Here is a 25,087-nt window from a genome sequence, read left to right on the forward strand (position 1 = left end):
TTATGAATGTCAAAGCGCACTCATCGCCAGGAAAGTAGAGCCTCCATGACACCCCAGAAAGGGCTGAAAAGCTCGAATGACTCTGAAATGCCTCCGGACGAAGGGGGAAGGCTTGACTTTCGCTGAGCGCACGTGAGCGGAGGAGCCCCCCCGCGTCCCGCCCCGGCAACCCCTCGCCGCCGGGTTTTGTGCTCCGGACCCCACGTGCGTCCAGAGGCTGCCGGAAAACGGGGGCCGGGCGGGGCGTGCGCGCCTCAGCCCTCGGCCCGGGCCCCGGCCCGCGAGGGTCCCGTCTCAGACGCTCTCAGACGCTCGCGGGCTCCGGGCGGGGCCGCGCGCGCTCCCGAGGGGGCCGGCGGGGCCCCGCCCACCGCGCCCGGGGCGGGGCTTGCGCGCCACGTGACGGCGGCGCCGCGCGCTGAGCGCCCCGCCCCGCGGGAGGAGGCCGGGGCCGCGACCCGGCCCGCGCGCTGCTGCAGCCGCCCGGCCGCCCGCGCGCTCCGCACCCGCGGCCCCTCGCCCGCCGGCCCCGGGCTCGCCGGCCGCGGCGGCGGCCTCAAGATGGACGAAGACGGCGGCGGCGGCGAGGGCGGCGGCGGTGAGTGTGGAGGTGTGGCCGGCCCGCCCGGCGGCCTGGGGCCGGGGCGGGGCGGGGGGTCGCGGACGCGCCGGACTGCCGGGGAGCGGGGACGGCCGGTCCCGGCTCGCGCGGCTGGGGGTCGGGGTCCGCCCGAGGAGACCGCGTCTGGGCAACAGCGCTGCCGGCTGGCGACCGCCGAGGCCCGCGGCGCGCCGGGCCCCGGAGCCCGAGGCGGGGGTCCGGGGGGCCCCCGAGGCGGGGACCGGCGGGGTCCGGGCGAGCGTCCGGAACGGCCGGGGTCGCCAGGAGGCTCGGGCCGGGACTCGGGGGTCGCTTTCCCCGGGGCGGGGGACTTTGGGGGCGACCTTCCCCGCCTCCTGCCGCCAAGGGCGTCCACGCCCTCCGGAGCCCAACCGCCGGTGACCACCCTCCTGGCGTCTTCCCCAGGTGGTGCGGACTGTGAGGGAGGGACCTCGGGAAACCGGGAGGGCAAAGTTTGGAATGGGGGATCCCCCGGGGCCAGGAAGGGCGGCCGCGGAGAGAGGGTTGAGCATCGTGACAGTCTTCTTGGCTTTAGGTCCCAAGGGGTCACGGGGGTCGTTTAAGTGAGCAGGGGGCAGCGAGGGCACACGCGTGTTAGAAAGTAAGGGAGCCTGACGGAGTCAGCCGAAAATAAGTAAAAAGTCAGAGGAGACGAGGTCGGAGTCGGGAACAGCTGCCCTCCCGCAGGTGGGACCAGAGAGAACCAGGCTGCCCGTCCGACGCTCAGTCACCTCTTGCTGGAAGATTCGAGTTGGCTGTAAATTATTTAGTGGAATACAGATTACTGTCGTGTCATGCTGCGAATTACGCCTTTCAAACCGAATCAGGCGTCTGCATAATGTCTGTGGATAGAGTGAGTCGTTGGCTTGGGACGCAAAGGGTTAATACCCCTATTTTTTTTACGGGAACACTGGAAGTTAAGGATCTCTGTGTGTGTGTTTTTGCTAAAGATCTCCTAAATGCTGACAGACGGAATCATCAGAATCTCTTGTAATAAGGGAGCGTTTGGGGAAAAGAAAAAAAAAATCTTAATTACAGGCTGCCGGAGCAGCTGCCTGTAAGAATCAGCAGTATTGAACGCTTCGGGATGAAGTAGTCAATCAAGGTGCTTTCTAGAATTTAAGTGATGCTCCAGGGGGAGATGTTTGCCTCGCAGTAAGCCGGTGGGGCTGGGAGGGTGGGAAGTTGGCCCGAAGCCTGGCATTTGCGGAGTTCACTTCTAGTTGAAGCTAGGGGTAGCACTGTGGCACCCAGTGGCTGTGTTTATGATGGAAAGTTCTGTGGGAAGAAGGAGCCCAGGTGCGCACCTTCCTCCAGCCAAACTGCCGTCTGAAGCATCCAAGTGATGGATTCTCCCTGGCCGCCCTGCTTCCTGCCTGTCACAGCTGGGGTAACGGGTACAGGCAGACAAGCAGCTCCTCCTTAGAAAATGAAGACTGAACCACTTCTTAAACGTTTGACATTCGCATCCAGGGAGCATGCTGGCTTGGCGATTTCATTTGAAGGTGTTTCGGATTCTGTGAATCAAGAAATGAAGAAAACTTGAAGGTCAAAGCAGGTATATATGTTTGTAAAAACAAGCCAGTATAGATCTTGAGGAATAGAGCAAAGGATAGTATTACATCTCAAAAGTCTCAAGACTTTGGGCTATTAACATAGCTCTTTCTGGGGATAGTCTTGAGATGTCAGAAAAATATCTCACACAGGAGGCTTGCATTAACACTATTCATAATACAGAATTGGAAATTGCGGTGCCTAATAGATTGGTGAAGTAAATTATGGGACATTTTTGGATGAAATATTTTACAAGTGTAAAAAATAAGCAGTCTTATATATTATGGTCTAAACAATGTAAAAACTGATATACAGATGTTTTATTTTCCCAGTTTTTATTCTCCAGGTTTATGGAATGGTATATATTATTTTCAAATTTTGGGGAAAAACTTACTAAAATTTACTCTGCAGTGGGAAAAGGGGTATGATTGTTTTTAATGTGTGTGTCATTTGATTCACTTCACTGGAACAGTCAACAGAGAATAGATACTTATTACCTGCTAAATGTCCCTGTAGCATTAACAGGTATTTATAGTTTATAAACTCTTTCTTCCTTGCTTTACGAAAGGCACTTTTGAAATATGTTCGGCATTCTTAGGATGAATATGTTTTTGAGTAAGTGGAAATCTTAGAGTTTTGAAACAAGAGTCATTATACAGTGATTATTACATAAATGTGGTGTGCTTATATTGTATTGATGGGGTTTTTGAAGTTAACATACCTCTTTACAGTTAACTAGTTTTTTATCATCATTTAGATTTCTAAAAAAAAAAAATTGCTTCGGTTTAAAATTCTTGTTTTTAACACTGAAGTTCGTTCAGCTCTTTGGAAGAGAATAATTTCGAGTGCCAGTCATTAGCAAGGTTTTTTTGTCATGTTTTTAAGAGTGTAGTACAGAACTTTGAACTGTATATGGGGAAGTCAGTTTCAGCTTGTTTACAAGAGAGGGTAAATAATCTATTCAAACAGTAGTCACGCCAGGGGCAAAAGAATTTAAAATATCTTCTTTGCTAATATGTTGGTCGGGTTAGTAGACTTCACGGGAGACTGCTGCTTGCTGTTTGGATCATTGAAGTTTTCCTCCAGGGCATTATTTGTTCTTTAAATGCAGGATAAGGAGAGAGGATGTGGTAGGAATGGCTGGAAGGCTGTTCTAAGGAGGAACACGTAGGGGGTACTGGAAGACAGGAGCATATTGTTATTTATAACTGTGCGTTGAGTGCAGTTAAGGTATTTTTGATTCCTTTGGGGGCCCTATTGCCTTTCAGTTCTTTTGCAACACTTCTTGAGATGTGTCTGTATTTGGAAGGTGCCTGGCTCCTCGCCACCGTCCTAAGGCTCAGTTTGGGAACCCATCTGATTGAACTTCCTGCGTGGACCATCTGTGGCAGATGAAGGGAACAACTTTCCTGGGCTTGCCCCTCCCTCTTCCAGCCCCCCATGCCCACCCCGTACCGCAGCCCGTGTACATGCGAGTGAGTGAAACCTGTGCCTTACGCGAACAGCTGCTCCACCTCCTTCAGGAAAACTCATATAAATTAAGACCAGGTTGAGATCCTGGATTCCGCCTGTCAGACGAGCGATAACCCCCACACCTGAAACCATCTGTGGGCCAGAGTATCCATCAGTTACCACTCTTAAGGGGCCAGGGTTTGGTGGGTGTGGATCCATCGCTTGCCCTGCGCCTGCCACGGGGCTCACCTTGGGCGCGGTTTGGCCAGTGGGAGGTGCCCATGGGTGACTGGATGACAGGAGCTCAGGGAGCAGGCAGGTTATCATCCGCCCTCTCATTCTGTCTCCGGCCCTGAGTTTAGCGGCTGGTCTGCTTTTGGCTCCAGCTCCTGCCTGTTGACCAAGCCCCTGAGCTTTGGAAAGCCATCCTCCCCGTGACCCCCCAGTGTAGAGATGGTGGCCGCTTGTTCCTCTTGCTAATCTTTGCATCGTCTCACTGTTTCCTGTATGATCCTTTGCTTTTCTATCACACGTGTAACCAACCCCCTGTTTTAAATTCCCTTTCCTTCAGCTCCTTAGAGGTTTTCTCTGGGTGGGCCCAAAAGAGATGCAGCAGCTTGGCACTGTGGTGAAGAACCCGCCTGCCAGTGCAGGAGATGTGGGTTCAATCCCCGGGTCGGGAAGACCCCCTGGAGGGGAAATGGCAACCCACTCCAGTATTTTTGCCTGGAGAATCCCGTGAACAGAGGAGCCTGGAGGGCTACAGTCCATGGGGTCGCAAAGAGTCAGACACGACTGAGCCTCTGAGCACGCACACATGCACATATCCTTTGAGGCAGCAATACTAGTTCAGGAATTTAACATGTATTTTTACATGTGTGAAATACAGGATTATTCACTGCGTGGTTTGTAATAGTACAAGATGGGGAGTAACCTGAGTGTGTTTTGTACCCAGATGGCAAGTGAAGATGTGAGGTTGTAGAAAGGAATGAGGAGGCTCCTTAGGAACTGTTGGGCAAAGACTTCCAAATGTTTTACTAAGTTATAAAAGCAAAATGTAAGCAAATGTGCATTGTTCGTTACCATTTCCGTTTTTAAAAAGGGGGCAAAAGGAAGTGCTTGCATGAAAATTCTCAGGAAGGCTCAACAAGGAACTCATAACAGTGATTACCTGGTGGGGAAGCTGATGGAGGCAAGGAAACCGAAACCTCTCTCTGTGCCTTTTTAGTTTCTGCGGTTCAAAAAAAATCTTGTCCATCTCTATTGTTTCCCAAACTGGAAACCAGTTTCACAGAAAAATAGTACACTGGTAAGGAAACACCCTTTGTTGAGAGAAACCTTGAAGTTGGAACATAGTTGACTTACAGTGTTAACTTAGTTTCAGGTGTGCAGGATAGTGCTTCGATATTTTGGAGAGTTTTTATGTATTTAAAATGTCAGGATAGCATGTCGAAAGTTGTGGATCCTTTACTTATTTTTTCAGCCTGTGCATAAGAAATCAGCCGCTCTCTTGAATGCTTCAAAAGTGGCTCGATGGCTGCTTTCAGTGCACTCTTTTCTAGAACCGTTATTCTGCCAAATGCCCTGTCCTGTGCGAATACAGGGTGAATACGGTGAATAAAGCAGCTGAATTTCCTGCATTCCTGGGACTTTTGTTTAGATGGGAGACTGACGAAAAATGTAAACAGATGTATCAAGTCCTTGCAGATTATGCTGATGTGTGAAAGGAAGCGTAGGAGGGGTGAGAGGCTGGGGGGTGAGTGGGGTTGGGGTGGGGAGCAGGTCGGTGGGGTGGGGACAGGCAGCCTCCTGGAGAGCAAACTTTCGGAGGTGGCCTGAAGGGGTCCAGGGATTGGCCAGCAGAGGGCCCAAAGCTGCTCTGTGTGGTGTGAGCAGAGAGGGAACTGGGATGTATCCGGCAGTTTGAGTAGGTAAGGAATTCACATTTTATTCGAGGTGCATGAAGCCGAGGAAGGGTTTCAGCCTGGGTAATGACATTTGATTTATGTTTAAATAATTGTGTCTAATGTTTACAGAATGGCCTCTGTGTCCGGTTCTGTCCCGCCTGCCTTACGGATCTTAACCTATTTACTTTGCGCAATAAACCTGGTAGGGACTTAACGTCAGCGCCATTTATGGATGAAAAGGGCAACCTTGGGGGCACAGGGAAGCCAGGTAATCCTGTTCAGGCTCCACAGCTCGTAAGTGGTGGAGCCGGGTCTCGACCCTGGCGTGCTGGCTCCAGAGGCCTTGCCCTTAACCGCTGGACACCCTGCCCTGTGCCCGAGGGGAGGAGGGGCAGCGAGGACCAGGGCCCGGCCCCAGGGCGAGGCGGATGGAGCGACGGAAGTGAAGGCAAAGTACAGAAAGCAGTGAAACGCTCATGTTCCCGTTACCCAGCGTTCATATAGTAGCTGTTCCGTGTTCTGTCGCCTGATTTCAGGTCTTGGCAAAAAACAAGGACGGCATTTCAGACGCGTGTCTGACCTCCGCGCAGGCGGCTCCGTGCCTCGGGCGGGGTCGCGGCGCCGGCCTCCCCTTCTGCGGCTTTAGGCCTCCCTTAGGCCTCCGTTCTCCCTGATGCTGCCCTTGGCGTCCGGCAGCCAGGGGTCGTGTCGCGCCTCTGCACGTCCGTGCTGGCCTCGCTTCACGCAGAGCCCTTTGCTGCCTGCATCCAGGACCCGCGGTCTGGGGTGCCCGAGCCCTCGGCGGGGGGCTGCACGCTTTTCCTCCAAGAGGCCCGACAGGAGGCGTTTTCAGCCGCGCGCACCGCACGCGGGCTCTCGCCAACTCGCCTTGGCAGCCCTGGAGGTGGTTGTCGTGTCTGACTCTGTGGCGCCATAAGTAGCCCGCCAGGCTCCTCTGTCCGTGGGATTTCCCAGGCAGGAATAGCGCAGTGGATTGCTGTTCCCTTCTCCAGGGTATATTTCCCACCCAGGGATCGAACCTGCATCTCTGCCTGGCAGGCGATTCTTTCTTTACCACTGAGTCACCTGGGAAGTGCTGATAACGCTTTAAAGACCACTCTTATCTCGGCCTGACCTTGCCCTCTCTCCACCGTGGACGCGTCCCCTCGCTTGTGTCCCCTCGCTGGTCTCCTTGCTGTTCGGGAACCTGCGGAGCGCCCCCGGCCCCTGCTCTTCCCGCGGCCGTCTCCCCTGGGATGGCTGGGCACGCCCTGGCTTCCTTCCTTCCGGCTTCTGTTCACGGGTCTGCTTTCCGCGGAGGTCTTCCTCGACCAGCCTGTCGTAAGCAGCATCTCGCTGCCCCGTTTCCCAGCCTTGGTTTTTCTGCTTGGCTTTTATCACTCCTCACCCGCTCCCGTCCTGTTCATGGCTTGTGTCGTCTTTCTCGGAATGTGAGTTCTGTGAGAGCAGGACTGTGGTCTGCTTTCATCCGCCACTGTGTCTCCAAGACCTGGGCCACTGCGTGTAATAGGCCACCGCTCTTCATAAACTGAGCGAGTGGGACTCGCTTTTGTCCGGCAGCTCTGGTCCCCTGCCTGCCTTTTGTACTTCCTCGAGGCAACCATGATAAATGTGATGGCCGCCCCCCCCCCCCCCGCCCGGTATGGTTCTCATGCTTGAACATGTATGTGTGTGTGCCCACAAGCAATGCATGGTTCTATTTTTTGGTTTAAAAACTATTAAAAATGACATTGTGCTGCGTGTAATGGTCTGCAGCTCATGTTAGAGGTTGTCCACGCTGTTACACAGAGACCCTGTGTATGTGTTATTTCTCTTATCCTGCAGGTGGACTGTCGCCTTGGTTTTGTATCGTTACAGACAGCACTAAGGGGGGTTCATCTCCATTTACAAACGTGTGAAAGTTTCTGGCAAGTGTCTCTCTAGAATCACAGTTGTTATAGTATGCTTTCTGTTTCCCAGATGTTGGCAGGTTCCTTTCTCACTAGGTGTATTATCAGTATTCTAATCAACTCTTGCCATTTGTGAGACTTTTAAAATGTCTTGCTGTCTCCTGGGTAAGAAAGGATGTGTTGTTTTAATCTGCATGGCTTTGCTAGATGTATTTTGGAGAATCAGAAAAATGTACTGACAGCTTGGAGGTTAAAGGAGAAGGAACTGCAGAAGCCAAAGGTGATTCCTCGGTTTCTGGCTCCTGTGACCAAAGGTGGTGCTGCAGCTTCATGAGAAGGGCAAGTCTTAAGAGAAAACTGTTTGGAGGGTTCACTTGTTTCTTTTTTTTTTTTGGTCCAAGGTGTCATTATTTTGCTTTCACTTTTGAAAGGACAGTTTCTCTGGGTATGCAGTTGTGGGTTAGCTGGTTAATTCCTTGCCATGCTTTGATGGATCGAATCACTGCTTTCTGCCTCCCATCGCTTCTGTTGAGAAGTCAGCTGTATCAGGCTTGTTTTATTGAGGGTGGTGTATCTTTTCCCTCCCCTTGGACTGCTTTTTAAGATTTTTCTCTCTGCCTTTGGTTCTTAGTTGTGTCAGCTTATTGTGCAGTGTCCAGAGGTGGTTTTCTTTGAATTTGTCCTTATTGGAATCGGTGGTGGTTCTTCTTTCTGGTAGGGCAGTGACACGATACTCTTAGATTTGGAGAAGTCTTAGCGTCTGTCTCCACGTTTATTATTTATTTTGGCTGCATGTCCTGTCTCTTCTCCTCTGGGACACTAATTACCTCTTCATCATGGCCTTGTATCTGTTCGACGTTTTTCCTGTTCTTCATCCTTCTGATCTCTCCATGCTTCACTCTGCATAATTTTCTCCTGACCTCCATCCCTGTGCATTAATCCTCTCTTCATCTCTATCTAATCTGTGTTAAATTCTTAATTTCAGTCACTGCCCTTTTCACTGTTCTTGATTTTTTTTTTTGATACCAGTTTTCTGTGAAAAACTTTCATCTTGTGAGTGACTTTCCGTATCAGTCAGTTGCAGGCATCTGATAAACATCTGGGCCTCCTGTGAATGTATTCTCTTTTCTATTTCACCCTTGGTTTTCAGCCTGTGATCTTGATTCTAGATTGCCTGTTAAACTTTAATTAAATTCTGGATGATGGGTATGAAAAATGGTAGGGATAGTTTGAGACCGTCTTCCTCTAGAGAGGCTTCTGGCAGGCAGTTAGGATAGGAAAATACCACTTTAGAACCGTGAGGGTCGGCCCCCCTGTGGTTACCCCTCTCCTAGGGTATGGCTCTTCAGTGGTTCCAGCTGCAAGCTCGGGGTATTTACCAGTGCCTCTTCTGCTTGGCAGCCCCTGAGTTCTAATTTGGTCTCCCAGTCGCATCAGACTGCTGGGGATTCTGCTGACCTCGGATTCTCAACTGCTTATCTCTGCCTCGCTGCTTGGCCTTTCACTCTGCCTGAATTGGCAAGTGTCTTGAGGAGGAAACTGGCTCAGACGATTGGGCTCACCTCTGCACCTTCTCTCTGGGATCCTGGCCTCCTAGGTCCTCTCATACCTTCACACAGTTAGTTCTTACAACGTGCTCAGCTTTTTTAGTTGTTTTTTGGCAAAAGGGTTGTCTGCAACAAGCTGGTCAGGTTTTTACTGGAAACAGAGTTTCAGGAGTTCAGTTTTGGTGTTTAAAATCGGACCTGTTTGTGACATGTCCTGGTAGAGATGGTAGGAAGATGCTTAGCTGTGTAGTCTGCTAGGAAGATTTAAACTCATTTTAATTCATGGGAATGGATGCGTGAGATCACTTAGGAGAGAGAGTTGAGAGAGGAGGAAAATCCCAGGACTGCAGACAACCCGATAAAGGAGACCAAGAAGGAGTAGCCGGTGAAGTCAAGAAAATCTTGAAGGCTGTGTGGAATTGCAGGAGGAGCACTTGAAGAAGAGGAAGTGGTGGTCAGCTGTGCTGAATGAAGTGCAGTGAAGTTGCTCAGTCGATTGTCCGACTCTGCGACCCCATGGGCTGTCGTCTACCAGGCTCCTCAATCCATGGAGTTTTCCAGGCAAGAGTACTGGAGTGGGTTGCTGTTTCCTTCTCCAGGGGATCTTCCCGACCCAGGGATTGAGCTCTGTTCTCCCGCATTGCAGGCAGACGCTTTATCATCTGAGCCACCAGGGGAGCCCAGGCCTGAATAAAGAGGTGGACTGAAATGAGAGTGCGCATGTGTCTACAGGGTTTGATAACTTTAGACCGAAGAGGGCTAAAAGGGAACGGGAGAGATTTTACCTCATGGAGGACTAGCCTGGGGCATGGCCCTTCCTAGAAGTTTGCTGTGTGATGAGGAAAGAGGGAAAGCTAGGGGAGGGGAGCTTAGGATGAGAAAGGTAAGCATTTCTCAAGTAAATCCTGCTAACAGAGGACCAGCAGTAATCCATCAGTAGAGTTAGAGTAGTAACGCTGTTTGCACACTCCCACTCTTATTATAAATAACTTTGGGAGAGAGAAATTGTTTTCTTAAAGTTATTGGCACATCCTTCAGGAAGCAGGTTTATCAGTTTGTAATAGAGGATTGTTAAAACTTGTGAAGTGAAATGAAATGAAAAAATAGGTTTTACCATAGTATCCCAAAAGCTGCATGAAACATATTAAATATTTCAAACTTGTGGGGAAACAGTACATCATTTAAATGAGAGTAGAAAAATACATGATTCTCCAGCCTGATTTTTTTTTTTCTTGGCCATGTGGCCCGTGGGATCCTAGTTCCCTGACCAGGGATTGAACTCGCACCCCTTGAGGTAGAAGTGTGGAATCTTAACCACTGGGCCGCCAGGGAAGTCCCTCCATCCTGATTTTGAAGTTAATCAAGCTTGTCAACTTTTTACAGTTTATGTCAGTCTCCCAGCTGACATGATAGAACCGATGTGAGATCCTGTTATGTTTTGTAATGTGACTGGAGACAATTCAACCCGTGTTTATTTTGGGTAAATGTCTTTTCTGTAAATATTAGAAAAGACTCACCTGAGTCAATTCAGTTGGCTAAGAATATTTTGTGATTTATTTTGATAGAGCAAATTTACTCTTTCTGCTGACTTAATGTCACCAGTATCACTGTTCAAATAGAGAGAAATAAGTTCCTATCTTAAACTTGTAGCAGGGCAATTTAAAAAAATGATTGTACTCTTCTTTTGAGCAACTTATTCCTGTAATTAATAAAAATGGCAGTTCGCTATAAAAAATGGCAGTTTGCTATAAAATTGGACATTTTAATGATAATTGGAAAGTATTTCCCAATATCTGGGTAATAGCGATTTTTTTTTCCGGTTTTCATCCAGATGTTTGGCAACATGTAGACACAGTCTTAATGCAGTTTTCAAATTCACTTTCATGGGAACATATAATATCCTCCGTTTATCTTGGACGGCCAAGTTTCCTTTTTCTCTGGACAGATGCACATGAAACACATGCTTTTCAAGTGGAGTTTGTGGTCCTCTGAGAATTCTATGAAGGAGGAAATGGGTTGACCTATTTGGTTGCTATGAAGTAAAAACAATCTTGTTTTCATTGTTTTTAGAGAACATCTGGATTGCATTTATTTTACATTCTGAAAGTTCTTTAAAACCACAATTTGATAATATGAGGCTTCATTAAAGCAGTCACTATTTAGCTATTTCTCTAGTTGATTTAGTGCTCGGGTGGCTGCATAGACTTTTGAAAGTATTTAAAAAATTTTTGCTTTCTGTAACATGTAACTTTTAAATAACAGCCCTTGATTTTAAACCAGAAAACAGGACCTAGACATTTTGGGGCAGCAGGGGAAGGGCGGGTCAACTGGGTTAATTTCTCTGCTGCCCACCGTGTGCAGGCTGGCCGTCTGTAGGGCTGAGTTGGAGTCTGTAGCAGCCCAGTTTGCTCCATATCCCAAATAAATCCTCCCTTTCTTCCTTGCTTAACAACCCTGATTTGCTTAAGCCGTCTAAACCAGTAAAAGTAATCCCGTTTTCCCTATTGATTCAAGCAAGGATATAGAAGCCAAGTTCAGCATGAGCTGCGAGGGGCAGTTTGCAGGGGGACTTCTTGGGAGACTGTGTTCCTTCTTGGAGGAATACTCAAGGAAGAAACAGTTCCTCTTACCGTGGCCTTTGTCGGGCCTGGGTGGTGGCCAGCCTGTATTCATGGTACCCCTTGAATCTGTCCAGTTCCAGGCCCTCATGCTGAGGATGGTCTGCTGGGCTCTCGGTGGAGTTGCTGGGTCCCATCCACCCAGGAGGGCCCTCTCCCCTCCCGTCTCCACGTGTCCTGTCTCGTGGGACCGTAAATACCTGTTGTGTTTTGGGGCTATGGAGAGGTGGCTGGAGCCGGGGTCCGCGGGGTTGCCTGATGCTGGCTGGAGCAGCAGGTGGGTTTCGTTCTCTTATTTATCAAGAGTAAGGATCTCGTCGGGCTTCCCTGGTGGCTCAGAGGTTAAAGCGTCTGCCTTCAATGCGGGAGACCCAGGTTCGATCCCTGGGTCGGGAAGATCCCCTGGAGAAGGAAACGGTAATCCACTCCAGTATTTTTGCCTGGAGAATCCCATGGACAGAGAAGCCTGGTAGGCTTACAGTCCATGGGGTCGCATAGAGTCGGACATGACTGAGCGATGGAACGGAACGGAAGGATCTCGTCTTGGCCACTGAGGGCCGGGAGGAAACCTCATCTCTCTCCCACACGTGTTCGCCGGGTATCTATATTTATCCCTTTAAGAACTGGGCTAGGTTATACTTTCTTTCTGAGATGAACACTTTCTCCTACATTGAATAAAACAAAATGTATTTTCACATGCTCGTAAATCCATTAACAGTTTCATTTGGCACATCCTTATGACTACATTTATTTTAACACAGAAGGATTTTTTTTTTTTTAAATGCAGCAGTCAGAAGCGGCAGGCATCGGCCATTTAATATTCTGTTAGAAGACAGTACTTCCTTTGAGCTCTTTGGAGAGGAAATAAAGCGATCAAGAATGTCCTTTTCCAAGTTGCAGTAATTAGATTAAAATTTTTTTGAATTGAGACAGGCAGATGAGTTCATTTCTGTGTGTATGGGAAAACGGGAGGATTTCAGTGACTTTTCAGTGTTTGGCCTGTTCACACGATGAGGCCATATTTCCCGAGTGTGGGAGGACAAGTGGCCGCAGACTTTTCATGCAGTGTGTGATGCACTCAGAGGGCGAGGGCCGTCTTGAGAATAAAATGATGCCTTTCATCGCCTGCGCGACAGGAATATTAATGTCTGGTGAGTGTTCTTCCGAAACGTTGCGTTTTCCCAGGAATCACAGAGTGTCTGCCGTGGGTTCCCCCAAGACGCACCGTTTCTAGAGCTTTAGCCTTTTCATGGAAAATCGCGGTTAAGCTCTGTGCCAGTCAAACGGTTGCTGTGATGTTTTTGACAAAAAGTCACATGCCTTCTTCCCTCCTTCCTCGGGTCAGACTGGTCCTGAGGGGCTCGGAATCTTGCTCGCGAGAACGTTCCTGCTGGCGGGGCAGCACGAGGGAGCGTGTGCGGGTCCCACGCCCGTCTAGCAGCCCCCATGGTGGTTCTGCCTCCCAGATGCCCAGTTCTTTGGCCGGACGTGCAGAACATGATTATTCTTTTTTTTTTAATCTGCAAAGAACATAAGCCAAGATGCTTCCCTGGGGGCTCTGCTTCTGTCAGTGCTGAGGCGTTTGGCTTTAGGATTTCAGTCGTTGGGACCTTCGGGGGCCTCCCTCCCGCCCCCTCCCCTGGAGGTGCATCTGAGGCCTGTGTCAACGTTTTCTGCACAGAGCAGACTTGCCTGCATGTAACGCTGAGAAAGGCTTTCAGACGTGTTCTGGTTGCTTCTCCATTCGAAATTTTATCTCCCTTTTCTGTTGGTGAAAATGTGTGTGGGTGTCTATTAGTCGCTCAGTTGTGTCCGACTCTTTGCAGCCCCATGGCCTATATCCCTCCAGGCTCCTCTGTCCATGGAGTTATCCAGGCAAGAATACTGGAGTGGGTTGCCATTCTATTCTCCAGGGGTTTGTGAAAATTTGGAGGTAGGGTAAAAAGCATTGCTCCCTTGAGAGGAAAGTCCGCTTCACCTAGTCCTTCCAGCCCCCGGAGATCTGTAGCAGGCCTGCCCGGGCACCCCGAGTCAGGGGTGCGCCCTGGCCCACTGTCCTCCCAGGTGGGTGGTCACCGGCCCCATCTGTCTCCCTTTGGAGAGGGAACGCCTAGAAGCTTCTCTAATCCCATGAGCTTGGCTTGGGCGGTTTTATCTTGGTTTTAGCAATCAAACAGATTGGCGACTGGGAATTTCAGGAACAGATTTGACAGCAGAACCATTTCCTTAATGAAAAGAGCTGTAAATTGACAGCCAGGGCCTATCCAGCATTCACTAGTTAGAGATGAAAGACCAAGCTCTGGTGGTAAAAGCTAACCTGACCACCTTCCCCAAGTGCTGGAGAGGGGAGTCTTTTAGTATAAACCCTGCATTTTGAGGCTGTTTCTGCATGTTTTATTGAAGCTCTTGTTCCCTAATGTCCCTACACTCCCCCACCCCTCATCCATCATCCATCCAGAGACCATTACTTTTAACCGTTTATTGGAATCGGGGGCAGTGGGGTGATTCAGCACTGTGGCGGGTCGCTTTCCTTGGCCTTGGCCAGGCTTCCTCCTGGCCGGCTGTGTTGGGATGAACCACGCAACCTCTCCTGCACGGATAACCTCAGTCCCGGGGAATTGGAGAGACCCCCTTCTCCCTTGTGAAATCTGGGCATTAAGAGTTCAGGGTTTGCCTATTTGCTCCATCAGGTCAGCCACTGAAGGATGTTTCTGACAGTTTCCCCAGTTTAAGGCAGAAGATAGTCAACCGTGGCGTCAGTGCTTTGTTCTGAGAATCTGAGTCTAGTAGGGAGGTTTGTTTAAACGTTTGAACTGGTTATTTACTGTTGACATTTTTAAGCAAATATCTGCAGCTGTGGTACCTCCCGCCTTGAGGCTTTGTGTCGATTACTTAATCTCCTTAAGTCTCAGTCTTCTCATATGTAAAATGGACATGAAAAAGCCCATGTGAAATTATGCCCTGAAAAATTTATCGAAAATCCCCATCAGTAGGCATTTAAAGCCGTTAAGTCATCAGAGGCCAGCCCCTTGCCCCCATTTACATTCACAGCAGAGCAGAGGGGCGGAGCCTGTGGGTTTGGGCTTAGGAGCAACCGGTGATTGGCAGTACGATTACTGTTTCTTTCCTGTCTCAAGTTGGGATTTTTAAAATCTTGACCTCTACAGAAAAGCTAAAATAGTGTCAATATCCAGGTATTGTTAGCCTCCTCGCTAGCATTTTGCCACATTTGCCTTTTCTCTTAACACTATTAATACTGCTTTTTTTTTTGGCTAACCCATTTGAAAGTAAGTTATGTATAACGTAACACTTTATCCCTGAATACTAAACAGGATTCATCTCCCGAGGACAGTCTCCTACTTAACCACAACCATTGCCACACTTAGGGACCCAGCAGTAAGTCCATACTATTCTTTCACATGTCATTCAAATTCTGCTTTGCCCAGTTTGTCCCCACAATGCCTTTTATAACTATTTTTCTTACCTATCTAGGTTCCCATCAGGGTTTACACTTTGTATTTAGTTCTGTCTCCTCAGTCTTTAAAAAAAAACCAAAAAAACCCACTTTTTTTTTCTAGAATGACTTTTTAAAAAGAGTCCAGGCTGGTTGCCTAATACCATTATTTGTATCCTGTAGTCTAGATGACATATATATAAACAGAAGGGTGGAATGCTTTGCTTTCTTTCGTGTCATTTAAAGAACTATATGTTAAAGTCATCTGCTTGATTCAAGGTCAAAGCCACATTCATTTTTCTTGTTCTTTGGTAAATGTGGATCAGATTGGTAACCAAAAGGAGTTACTAACCGGCTCAAATGTCAGTGGAGTATGCGCGTGGGCGGACTTGGAACCACTGCACACAGTGGTTGGTTAGCCCACCCCCATATGGAGGTGATTAGTTATCTGGCTTAACATACTGAAGGATTTTGTTTTAATATTTGGCCCTGGTTTCACAGAGAAATGAGCTTTAGAATTGGAAAACTTAGTAAGACAAACTATTTACATAACACAGAAGAGATGTCTTTGCTGCCAGAACTTTGGAGGAGGAGCAGACCTTCCAGCTCTCAGGAACAAGTCTTTTTGTTCCTCTCTCCTTCCCTCCGCGCCTTCCTGTTGGCTTCAAACGTTTGTAGACTTGAGCTGCAGCTGAGGCTAATACAGGATCCAGCTGTAGCTTTTTCTGTTGCTGTTAGTATATCCGGTGATGATCATAGCATACTCACTGTATGAAAATTCAGTAAAGGAAAGGGCAGGGTGGGAAAAAGAATGTGACACTCCCCAAAAGTATTCGAGAGACTGACTGGTTCCAGGAGTCTCCTTGCCAGACCCGCCCTGAAGTGCTCCTTCTGTTTGCGAGGAGTCCAGCAGGCATCTTGGTCTCTCCCTTTTAATCACGTTAGGTGAACAACCATGAACAACATGATGCTGACGTGTTTTCAGTGGGGCAGGGACCCCTCAAAGTGCTGTTCATGCTCTCATGGAGGGGCGGCAATCTGGGGAAAGAGTGGCCTTTGCTTTCCTTAGATTTGTTCCGTAGAACTCATTCTCAACTCGTTTGCCAGAGAGCAAGTTAGTATAGAATCGGCAGTTCAGTAAAATTAGGTTTCAGATTTGCCTGTCCGCTTCCACGTTAACTCCTGTAAAAGTCTCTGACCAGCTCTGTCTTACAAGAGTTAGTCTCTCAGTCGTGTCCGACTCTTGGGATCCCATGAGCTGTAGCCCACCAGGCTCCTCTGTCCATTGGATTCTCCAGGCAAGAATACTGGAGTGGATTGCCATTTCCTTCTCCAGGGGATCGAACCCAGGTCTCCCGCATTGCAGGTGGATTCTTTATGGTATGAGCCACCGCCACCTTTAAAGCAGGAGGCATGTAACCTCACCATGTAGTGGAAAATGGATTATGGGTTTCCAAATAGTTTTTGTGATCCACGTAGTAATCATAAGACCAGTGACTTTCACATGCTTGTGCGCCTTGAACATTTTGTTTCTTTTGTTTTTTTTAATGTTACGGAGGTCAGATTTCTCAGGTTTCTTCTAGCTGTAGCAGACATCTTGCCTGGGAGCAGTTCGAGACCCGCATGGCTTGTGAAGAAGTCCTGGGGTTCCGTGGTGATTGTCCAAGCTGTGGGTTCTGGACTTGACTTTCTGGGCAGGTTTCCTTGAAACTCTGTACTCTGTTTTTAGATGATCTCTCTACGTTTCTGAGGTTCAGGGCATCAGTAGTAAATATATTTATTGTTTAGCATAGAAATATCGTCAAGTATCTGCAGGCTGTTTAAACTTGTAAACTTTATGAGAAAAATAAACCCGTGACACTTTAGTGGATGTAAGAAATGGGTGCTGCTTAACAAATTGAAGACCAGTGTGTTGTGTCCCTCAGACCCCTGCTGTGTCTGTACACGCAGGACTGCTGTTTTGAAGAATCCTCACCCATTTTACACTGGACAGTTCAGTCTCTTGGGTTCTCACAAGTGACTATTTTCTGCCTCCCACTGAGAGGAGCGTTTTTTTTAATGACCCTTTGAGAGACTTCCCACCAGTCTCCTCTGCCTCTGTCCTGTCCCAGTTTTAGTCATAGTTTTTGCTGTTTTTTTTAAGCTTCCAGGTGGCTTAGTGGTAAAGAACCTGTCTGCCAATGCAGGAGACATAAGAGATGCAGGTTTGATCCCAGAATTGGGAAGATCCCCTGGAGACAGAAATGACAACCCAGCCATTCTCTTGCCTGGAGAATCCCATGGACAGAGGAGCCTGGCGGGCTATAGTCCATGGGGTCGCAAAAGAGTCGGGCACGACTTAGCAAGTAAACAAAAGAACAGTCTGGTGGAGTCTTAGACTTATAATTGATTGGTTTGCTGCCCTGTGTAGCACCGGAGACCTCTCCTCCTGAAGTGACTGATCTGATGAAGGTGCTACGGCCCTCCTCTCCGTTTTTTCTTTTTAGAAACTGAGCTGTCATTGACATAATATTTTGTCATCCTTTTAAAAAAGTTTATTTTTATTTTCCTTCTATTTAGGTTTTAAAAGTTTTGCAAACTTTATTTTTTTCAAGTGTCCTGATTTTTTTCCTTTTTTAAAAAACTGAAGTATAGTTAAGTAACAGTGTTATGTTTCCAGTATACAGTAGTGTGATTCAGTTATACATATATTAATATACATTTTTTCATATCCTTTTCCAGCATGGTTTATATCACAGGATGTTGAATATAGCTCTCATGCTATACAGGAGGACTTTGTTGTTTATTTTATAGATGCTAGTTTGTATCAGCTAATCCCAAGGTCCTAATTTATCCCTCTCTACCACTCCCCCTCTTTGGTAACAACTTTTGTTTTCTGTGTCTGGAGTCACCCCTTTAGAGTTATACAGTTCCCTGGTTTTTAGTATACTCATAAAGTTACGCAGCCATCACGTAATTTTAGAACATTTTCATCACCTGAAAGAGCACGCCATCTCTGTTAGCACAAATCTCCCTGCTCATCCCCACTCTTCTGCCTTCTGTCGCCGTGCATTTGCCTGTTCCGGACGTTTCCTGGCCATGGCCATCTGTGTCTGGCTCCCTTCTCTGAGCAAGTCCCTCCATGTTGTAGCACGATCCCATTTTCCGAGCTCATCCACACCCTGAATGATTCAGCCTGGAACACCTGCGCTCTGCCTGGGAGTGTAGGGGGCCTGGATTGGCTGGAGAGATTTTACTTACCTCTGTCACGTGGTTGAGGTGTGGCTTGTGTGTTGCATTGAAGGTTTTTAAGTTGGCACGTGTTTTTCTTCCCATTGAGAAAGCTGAAGTTTATTTTCGTCATTTTTATTTGAAGAAGGACGACACTGAAGGCTTGCTGTCGTCATGCCTTGGTTTAGAACGTTTGTAATGCTCTGCGTGGCTGCTTCACAGCAGAACCACGTCGTCGGGAGATTTTTACACAGGAAACCAACGTACGGGTGCAAGAAGCCGACTCTCCCAGGAAGCTGTACTGAAATGTGTTACCGGGAGCACAGAGCATCTCCCAGTGGGGATCCAGTGAGACTTTGCAAATGCGACCACAGCGGCAGACGCCTGAGGCCAGACTTCTTTCCTCTGTTCACCCTGCATGTGTGTTAACTCACTTCAGTCGTGTCCAACTTTGCCATCCCTTGGACTGTGGCCCACCAGGGTCCTCCATCCCTGGGATTCTCCAGGCCAGAGTATTGGAGTGGGTTGCCATGCCCTTCTCCACGGCATCTTCCCAACTCAAGGATGGAACCCACATCTCTTGAGTCTCCCGCATTGGCAGGCAGGTTCTTTATCACCAGCACTACCTGGGAAGCCCCTTTTCACCCTGAGATCCCAGCAGACAGTCAAAAAAGGAGGCAGTAGGAAACTCAGAGCAGCAGAGACTGGGGAAGGGACCTTTTACCAGAGGAGTTTTCCCCAGATCTTTGAAAGCGACAAGAAGTTGGAACCTTTGAGCAAGAAGATGAAAACTGGATGCAGGTTGAGAGTGAGCAGAAGGGCTCCCGGGCAGCCCCTGAGCTGAACGAGTGCAGACGTGGTCGATGATTCAGGCCTTCCCCCCAGGGTATGCGCCCTGTCTTATCCCGACGAGGGAGCAAAGCCGGGCCCACAGCAGTCAAGCACCCCTGGATCACCAGGAAATTCCCACCTCTCCGTTCTTGTTTTGAGGCGATAGCACTTTGCCATTAGGCAAATATTTCTTCATGGAGATGGAATGCTCTGGGTGAGAATTGGGGCTCCTGGAGTAGGTACCAGCACCCAGCTGGAGCTTTTTCCCCCGCTGTGTGATGGGGCCTTTTCATCCCAAACTGAAGCCTGCCAGGGACTGAACACGGTGAACCTTCCCGCTCAGCATACAAGTTTAGGAGGGAAGGTACCTAACCCAATGCGAGAGGAAGCCGCACAGCTGCATCTTACTTGTAAATATGTCCAGACATATGGGGAAAAAACTGACAACGTGAAAGAGAAAATGTAATACAAAATTTTTATGGAGAGGGTAATTGCCTCCCAAAGGAGGAGGATTCAGAAGCTAGAACCCTTGAGAAGAGGATCATTGGAAACGTGAGGGAAGGTGGGACTTGAGCACTGGTGTTTGACTTCTGGCCCCCTCTCCCCGCTCGGGTCACGAGGTTCTGATGGAAGTGATGGACGAGAACAAAATAGGTGAAAAACCGAATGGTGAGAATTGGTCACGAGGTTCTGATGGAAGTGATGGAGGAGAACAAAATAGGTGAAAAACCGAATGGTGAGAATTGAAATCGGGGTGAAGAGATCCCAGGGGCTGACTCCTGACTCTGCTTCTCAAGGGCTCGATGCAGGGTTAGGAGAAGCTAAGAGGATGTGCTCTCGGCTCTGCCGATTGCAGGGAGAACAGGGAGAGTGAGGCCGCGGGGCTCCAGGCACGGGGCTAGGGGTCCCCGCGCAGCCGTGGTGTTCGGAGCAGCTGGAGGCTGGAGGACACAGACAGCTGCAGTGTGCTCAAGACTAGAGGGGGTCCCCCGGCTCCACAGTCGCCCCCCCCCCCCGCCCCGTGCAGTGGGAGCACCGCAACTCTCTGGAACAGAAGCCGTGCCAGATGGAGAGATGTACAGAAACTAGGTCACAGAAGCAACACGATGGAGTCACAGAGAAGCTGGACACTCGCGGACAGGTGATGCAACTTGATGTGCCTCGGCCCTTCAGCTCACAAACTTAGATCGTGAAGGAAAAAAAAAAACAAGCCCAGCAAAGTCAGCTTCCTAAGCAGTACCAGCCATGGTTTTGAGGGCAAATGGCACCTGAATGTCCTTGTTCCATGATCAGTAAAAAGCAAAAGAAGCAACATGTTGCCAGGACAAAATAAGCGACAGCGATGGACTTTATGAGGCAGAGGAAAAGTGTAGTTTTTGAGGAAGGCTAATTATAGAAACTGTATGTCAATTTCAGGTTGAATCTGCTTTGTGCTTTTTTTAAAAAATAAAATTCAATTTAAATAAAATTCAAGGAAGACTCTGAAATAAGGTGATTGAAAGAGGAGATAAGGCAGATAAAGTGAAATGAATGAGCTGAGAGGAAGAAACCTTAATGATACTAAATGCATTTGCAGGAAGAACATCATTCCAAAGTAGCAAGTTAATCAGCACTCTGATCTAAATCAGTTGTTCCTGAGGAAGCGACCCAAACCAGCAGAACAGAAACAGTAATCAGAGATACAATGGAAAAAGGTATCTTTGAGCTGAAAAAACAACAGCTGCTTCTGTGTATTGAAAGGGCTCATTCTGCTAAGATGAAATTAGTGGAAAGAGCAACTGTGCTTGTGAAAGTTTTAGATCTCAAAGATAAAATACAGTACAGCCAGCCAGTCAGAAGGGGGCCCCCGGGGAGGTTACTTAACAAGGAAGAATCAGGATGACTTTAGGCTTTACTGTAACATTGCCAGAAGATAGAGTGGAGGGTAAGAGTTTTGTGGCTGAAAGATTGTAACCAAGAATTAAATAGTTACACTAATTGCTGTTCATTTGTGAAGGTAACAGACAGATGTTCTGTGAAGGTTCAGAAGTCAGGCCTAGCACCCTGCCTTCTGCTAGAGTGCACCCTGTTTTTGCACTTAAGAATTACGAGGGCAAGCACATTTCCTTATTCTTTAAGGAGCTCTCTTTTTTTTTTTCCCCCCTGCTGCTATCTGGACTGAATATCTTCCTGATAGACCAGCTGTGAATTTTTCTTGGTGGGGGGCACTTTTTCAAAGATATATTCTAATCTACTAAAAGATTACTTAGAATAACTTAGGAAGAAGAAAATTGTAATATAAAATGGACATGAAATTGAAATCATGTAAACAAGAGTTGGACTCTGAAGAAAACTGATCGCCAAAGAATTGATGCTTTTGAACTGTGGTGCTGGAGAAGACTCTTGAGAGTCCCTTGGATTGCAAGGATATCCAACCAGTCCATTCTAGAGGAGATCAATCCTGGGTGTTCATTGGAAGGACTGATGCTAGAGCTGAAACTCCAATACTTTGGCCACCTCATGTGACGAGTTGACTCACTGGAAAAGAGTCTGATGCTAGGAGGGATTGGGGGTGGGAGGAGACGGGGACGACCGAGAATGAGATGGCTGGATGGCATCACCGACTCGATGGACGTGAGTTTGAGTGAACTCCGGGAGTTGGTGATGGACAGGGAGGCCTGGCATGCTGTGATTCATGGGGTCGCAAAGAGTCGGACACGACTGAGCGACTGAACTGAACTGAAACATAAGTTTAAGTGTATGTAATTATAGATTTGGTTACAAATCAAAATTCAGTTGTCTTAAGTCTTGCCAGAGAAGATAATGCAATGAAAAAAAAAACCCACAGTAATTCAGTAATAATGGCGGCAATAATAAAGGTGGATTGAAACTACTCTAACAGAAGCCAAGAAACAGGTGATGGGGGAGTCGGAGAGGTTGTGACAAAGTAAAAGTCCTGCCTTTTCCTCTTACTGTTTTATTTTTGATCTTGAGAAATAAATATAGTTAGTAGTGTGATTTTAAAAAAATAACTGCAAGTAACGTCTAGAATATTTGAAGTAGGATATATACATTCCACATCACTAGAGGGAGAAACACAGGTAAATTTAATTCATGGGATGGGGTCAGGTCATGTGGGATCCTAGTTCCCTGACTGGGGATCGAACCTGTGCACCCTGCAGTGAAAGTACAGTCTTAACCACTGGACTGCCAAGGAATTCCCAGTCTAGTTTTGTTTTTGTCATTGGCTTTTTGAATTTATTTAGAGGAGAATTACCTGCTTTTCTTGTTCCCACATGTGGGAAAATCTTTAAGAAATAAATGTAGTGGGAGATTATCCATTCAATCGTGGCATGCATTTGTTTAGAAATGTAGATCCTCAGTGACTCACCCCTGTGCTATTTTGAGGTGTTTTTGGACAGATCCTTAGGAAGGTCTTTGAGGCAGAAAGGCTTGGGGAAGAGGGGCGGCGCGATCGGAGGTGGTGAGGCGGGTGTGTGTGGCAGTGGCTCCCTCTAGACGCAGTTTCCCAGAGGCGCACCTTCCGAGGGTGGCGAGGGCCACGAGCAGAAGTAGAGATAGCCCGGTGAGCTGCCCCATCCGAGCATCCTTGGCCAGCTGGGGAGGAGCCGGCTTTTGTGGGACATGAAATTCATCATTTGGAACACCCTCTCCAAGAAAAATAGCACAGAATTGAGTATCAAAGCGAAATTGTTTACAATGAGAAAGAAGTCATAACTTAGAAATTTTAGAAAGCTTAGAAAACCACAATCAAGTCAAAACTCAGACAAATCCCACAGTTCTTTTCTGTACTTGCCACGACTTTATACTTTTCCCTACATTTTTGGTTGCCTACTCTAGCTAATTGATAACTTCTGCACATAACAATAATGTGGTATTTTACTGAAAAAAGGAATAGCAAGATCATTCAGTCTTTCCCTCTAGGATGGTTGAATGAAAAATTTAAATTACTGATAATTTAGGAAGGTTTCTTTCAAGATTTTGACCATTGCAAGTTTTAAGTTTTCATTGTAATACAAGATTTTGTTTTTGACATTTCAAAGCCTTTTCCAGTCTTTTCTTTCTTTCAGTTTCTGGTTTTGAATTTTATCAGGACACTTCTTCATATATTTGAGTTTTTGATTGATGAAATGTTCTGAAAAACATACCAAATTATTCTAAAGGTAATGCAGGTACAAATGCAATCAGAATGCATGGAAACGTTCCTGCTAAGTTGTGTTGTTGCATAGTTGAATTATGAATGGTAGATGAGCGGGTTTAGAGTTTTGTCGCCCGAAACCGTGTTTCTTCAGGCCGTTTCGTCACTCAGGTGGCAGCCTGTGCGCTGTGTCGTCTGTGGAGTCTGATGCTGCCAGACTTAATCAGGACAGGATGCTCCAGATTCACTGTGGTTCGCTGGGCTGCATCAGACATGAGTGTTCAGCACAGACTTACCTGCTGGTTCTGGACCGCAGGTGTAGAAACCTGTACGCATCGGAATTCTCACAGATTCTGTTTTTCACAGTAAACGCCAAAGAAGAAGAAAATGTACTTGTGACTTGTGGTAATCGTCAAGTGTATTCCTTATTAGGATAGCATTTCCATTTTGATTCGACTTCAGTGTTAGAATCAAGTCTGCTTTATCTGCAGTGTCCTCGGGATGTCCCCAGTGGTCCACTGGTTAGGACTCCCCCACTCTCACTGCTTGGGGCTGGGGTTTGTTCCGTCCCTGGTCGGGCAGCTAAAATCTCAGAAGATGCGGGGCAAAGCAAAAAAAAAAAAAAAGGTACGTGTCCAGTGATGGGAACCAGTTTCCACAGACGGCCTCTGACTCGGTACAGTTCCCACCTCAGTTCTCCTCCACCACCCTCCCCTTCTCAGGCACCCAGAGGCCTGACTGTAGAAAAGACCCCTCTGCCTGGTGCCCACCATCCACTGTTCTATCAGGTAAGGAGGCTCAGGCGTCTGTCAGCCCCTCATCACGTGTCTTGTCACATGGTGACACGTGGCTGAGAGCCACCTAAAGTATCCCAGGAACCTGAACCACGTGCATCCCCAACTCAGCCTCCTCTTATGGGTCCTCAAGTTTCACAGATTGATCTGAGAGAGAAATTTCCGTAAGTGGGGATTCTGGATCCAAAGGGAAAGTGGATCTGAGAGGTTGGTAGAGGCTACCAGACATGTTTCCACACCCGTTTGCTATTTTTAACTCCCACCAACCACGTGGGAGACCTCAGGAGCCCCCGCAGCCTCATCAACAGAGAATGCCGGCCAGCTTGTGGGTCTGGACAGCCCGATGGTCAGAAATGGAACCTTAGTTTAGTTTTCATTTGCTTGCCTCTCATTGTGTGCCCGTTTGTCTGCTGGGTTATTGGTCTTTTCGTTTTCAACTTCTAGAAGGTCTGTCTTTGTTCGGGCCGTTCATGCCCGTGATCTGCAAACGCTGTCTCCCAGTTTGCCGATTCCTTTTCACTCTGCTTATGACATTTTGTTGGCTTGTTTTGCTGTCATGAAGAAAATCTTATTTTTTAGTGTAGCCAAATGTATTTTTTTGCCTTTTGCGGCTTTTTAATTTTGAGTCATACTTAGCAATGACTTCCCCATTCCAAGATTATAAGAGTGTATCTGAATTTTATTGTCTAGTTTCCCTTTCTACATTTAAGTCTTTGAACTCCTTGGCATTGCTTTTGGTGTATGATGTGAAGTGTGCATACAGGGCCCCCCCGCCCCGGCCAGAGGACTGTTTTGTCCCCATTTATTAAAAAGTTCATTTTTGCCTTGCTGCCTTGTCATAAACTAAGTTTCCATCTGACCTGAGTCCTTCTAGGCTTAACTGTTCTGTTCCCTTGGTCTGTCTGTCATGTCAGTCGTGCCCAATTTTCCTTCCTCGTTGGCCGTGGTGTTTTAATATTGTTTAGGGTTGTTTCTTCCCCCTTTTCATTTTTCTTTTCAGAGTTTTCCTGGCCCTTTTTCTTTGCTTTTTTTTTTCTTATGGTCCTTACA

General features: G+C 47.7%; 1 protein-coding gene across 3 annotated transcripts in view; it reads left to right on the forward strand.

The window, feature by feature from the left end:
• Positions 1-441: 441 nt before the first annotated feature.
• CYTH3 (cytohesin 3) overlaps positions 442-25,087 on the forward strand; it is a 67,794-nt gene continuing 43,148 nt past the window's right edge. For 2 of the 3 annotated variants that reach the window (XM_055410350.2, XM_055410351.2), the window contains exon 1: positions 12,132-12,761. In XM_055410350.2, coding sequence (XP_055266325.1) covers positions 12,548-12,761 — 214 coding nt within the window. In that variant the 5' untranslated portion in view covers positions 12,132-12,547. Of the gene's footprint in view, positions 599-12,131; positions 12,762-25,087 lie in introns of those variants that run through there. The other variant, XM_055410352.2, reaches the window with a different exon arrangement.

The sequence above is a fragment of the Moschus berezovskii genome, chromosome 27 (genome assembly GCF_049115385.1).
Source record: "Moschus berezovskii isolate FMDL1 chromosome 27, NW_MosBer_1.0, whole genome shotgun sequence".
NCBI lineage: Eukaryota > Metazoa > Chordata > Mammalia > Artiodactyla > Moschidae > Moschus > Moschus berezovskii.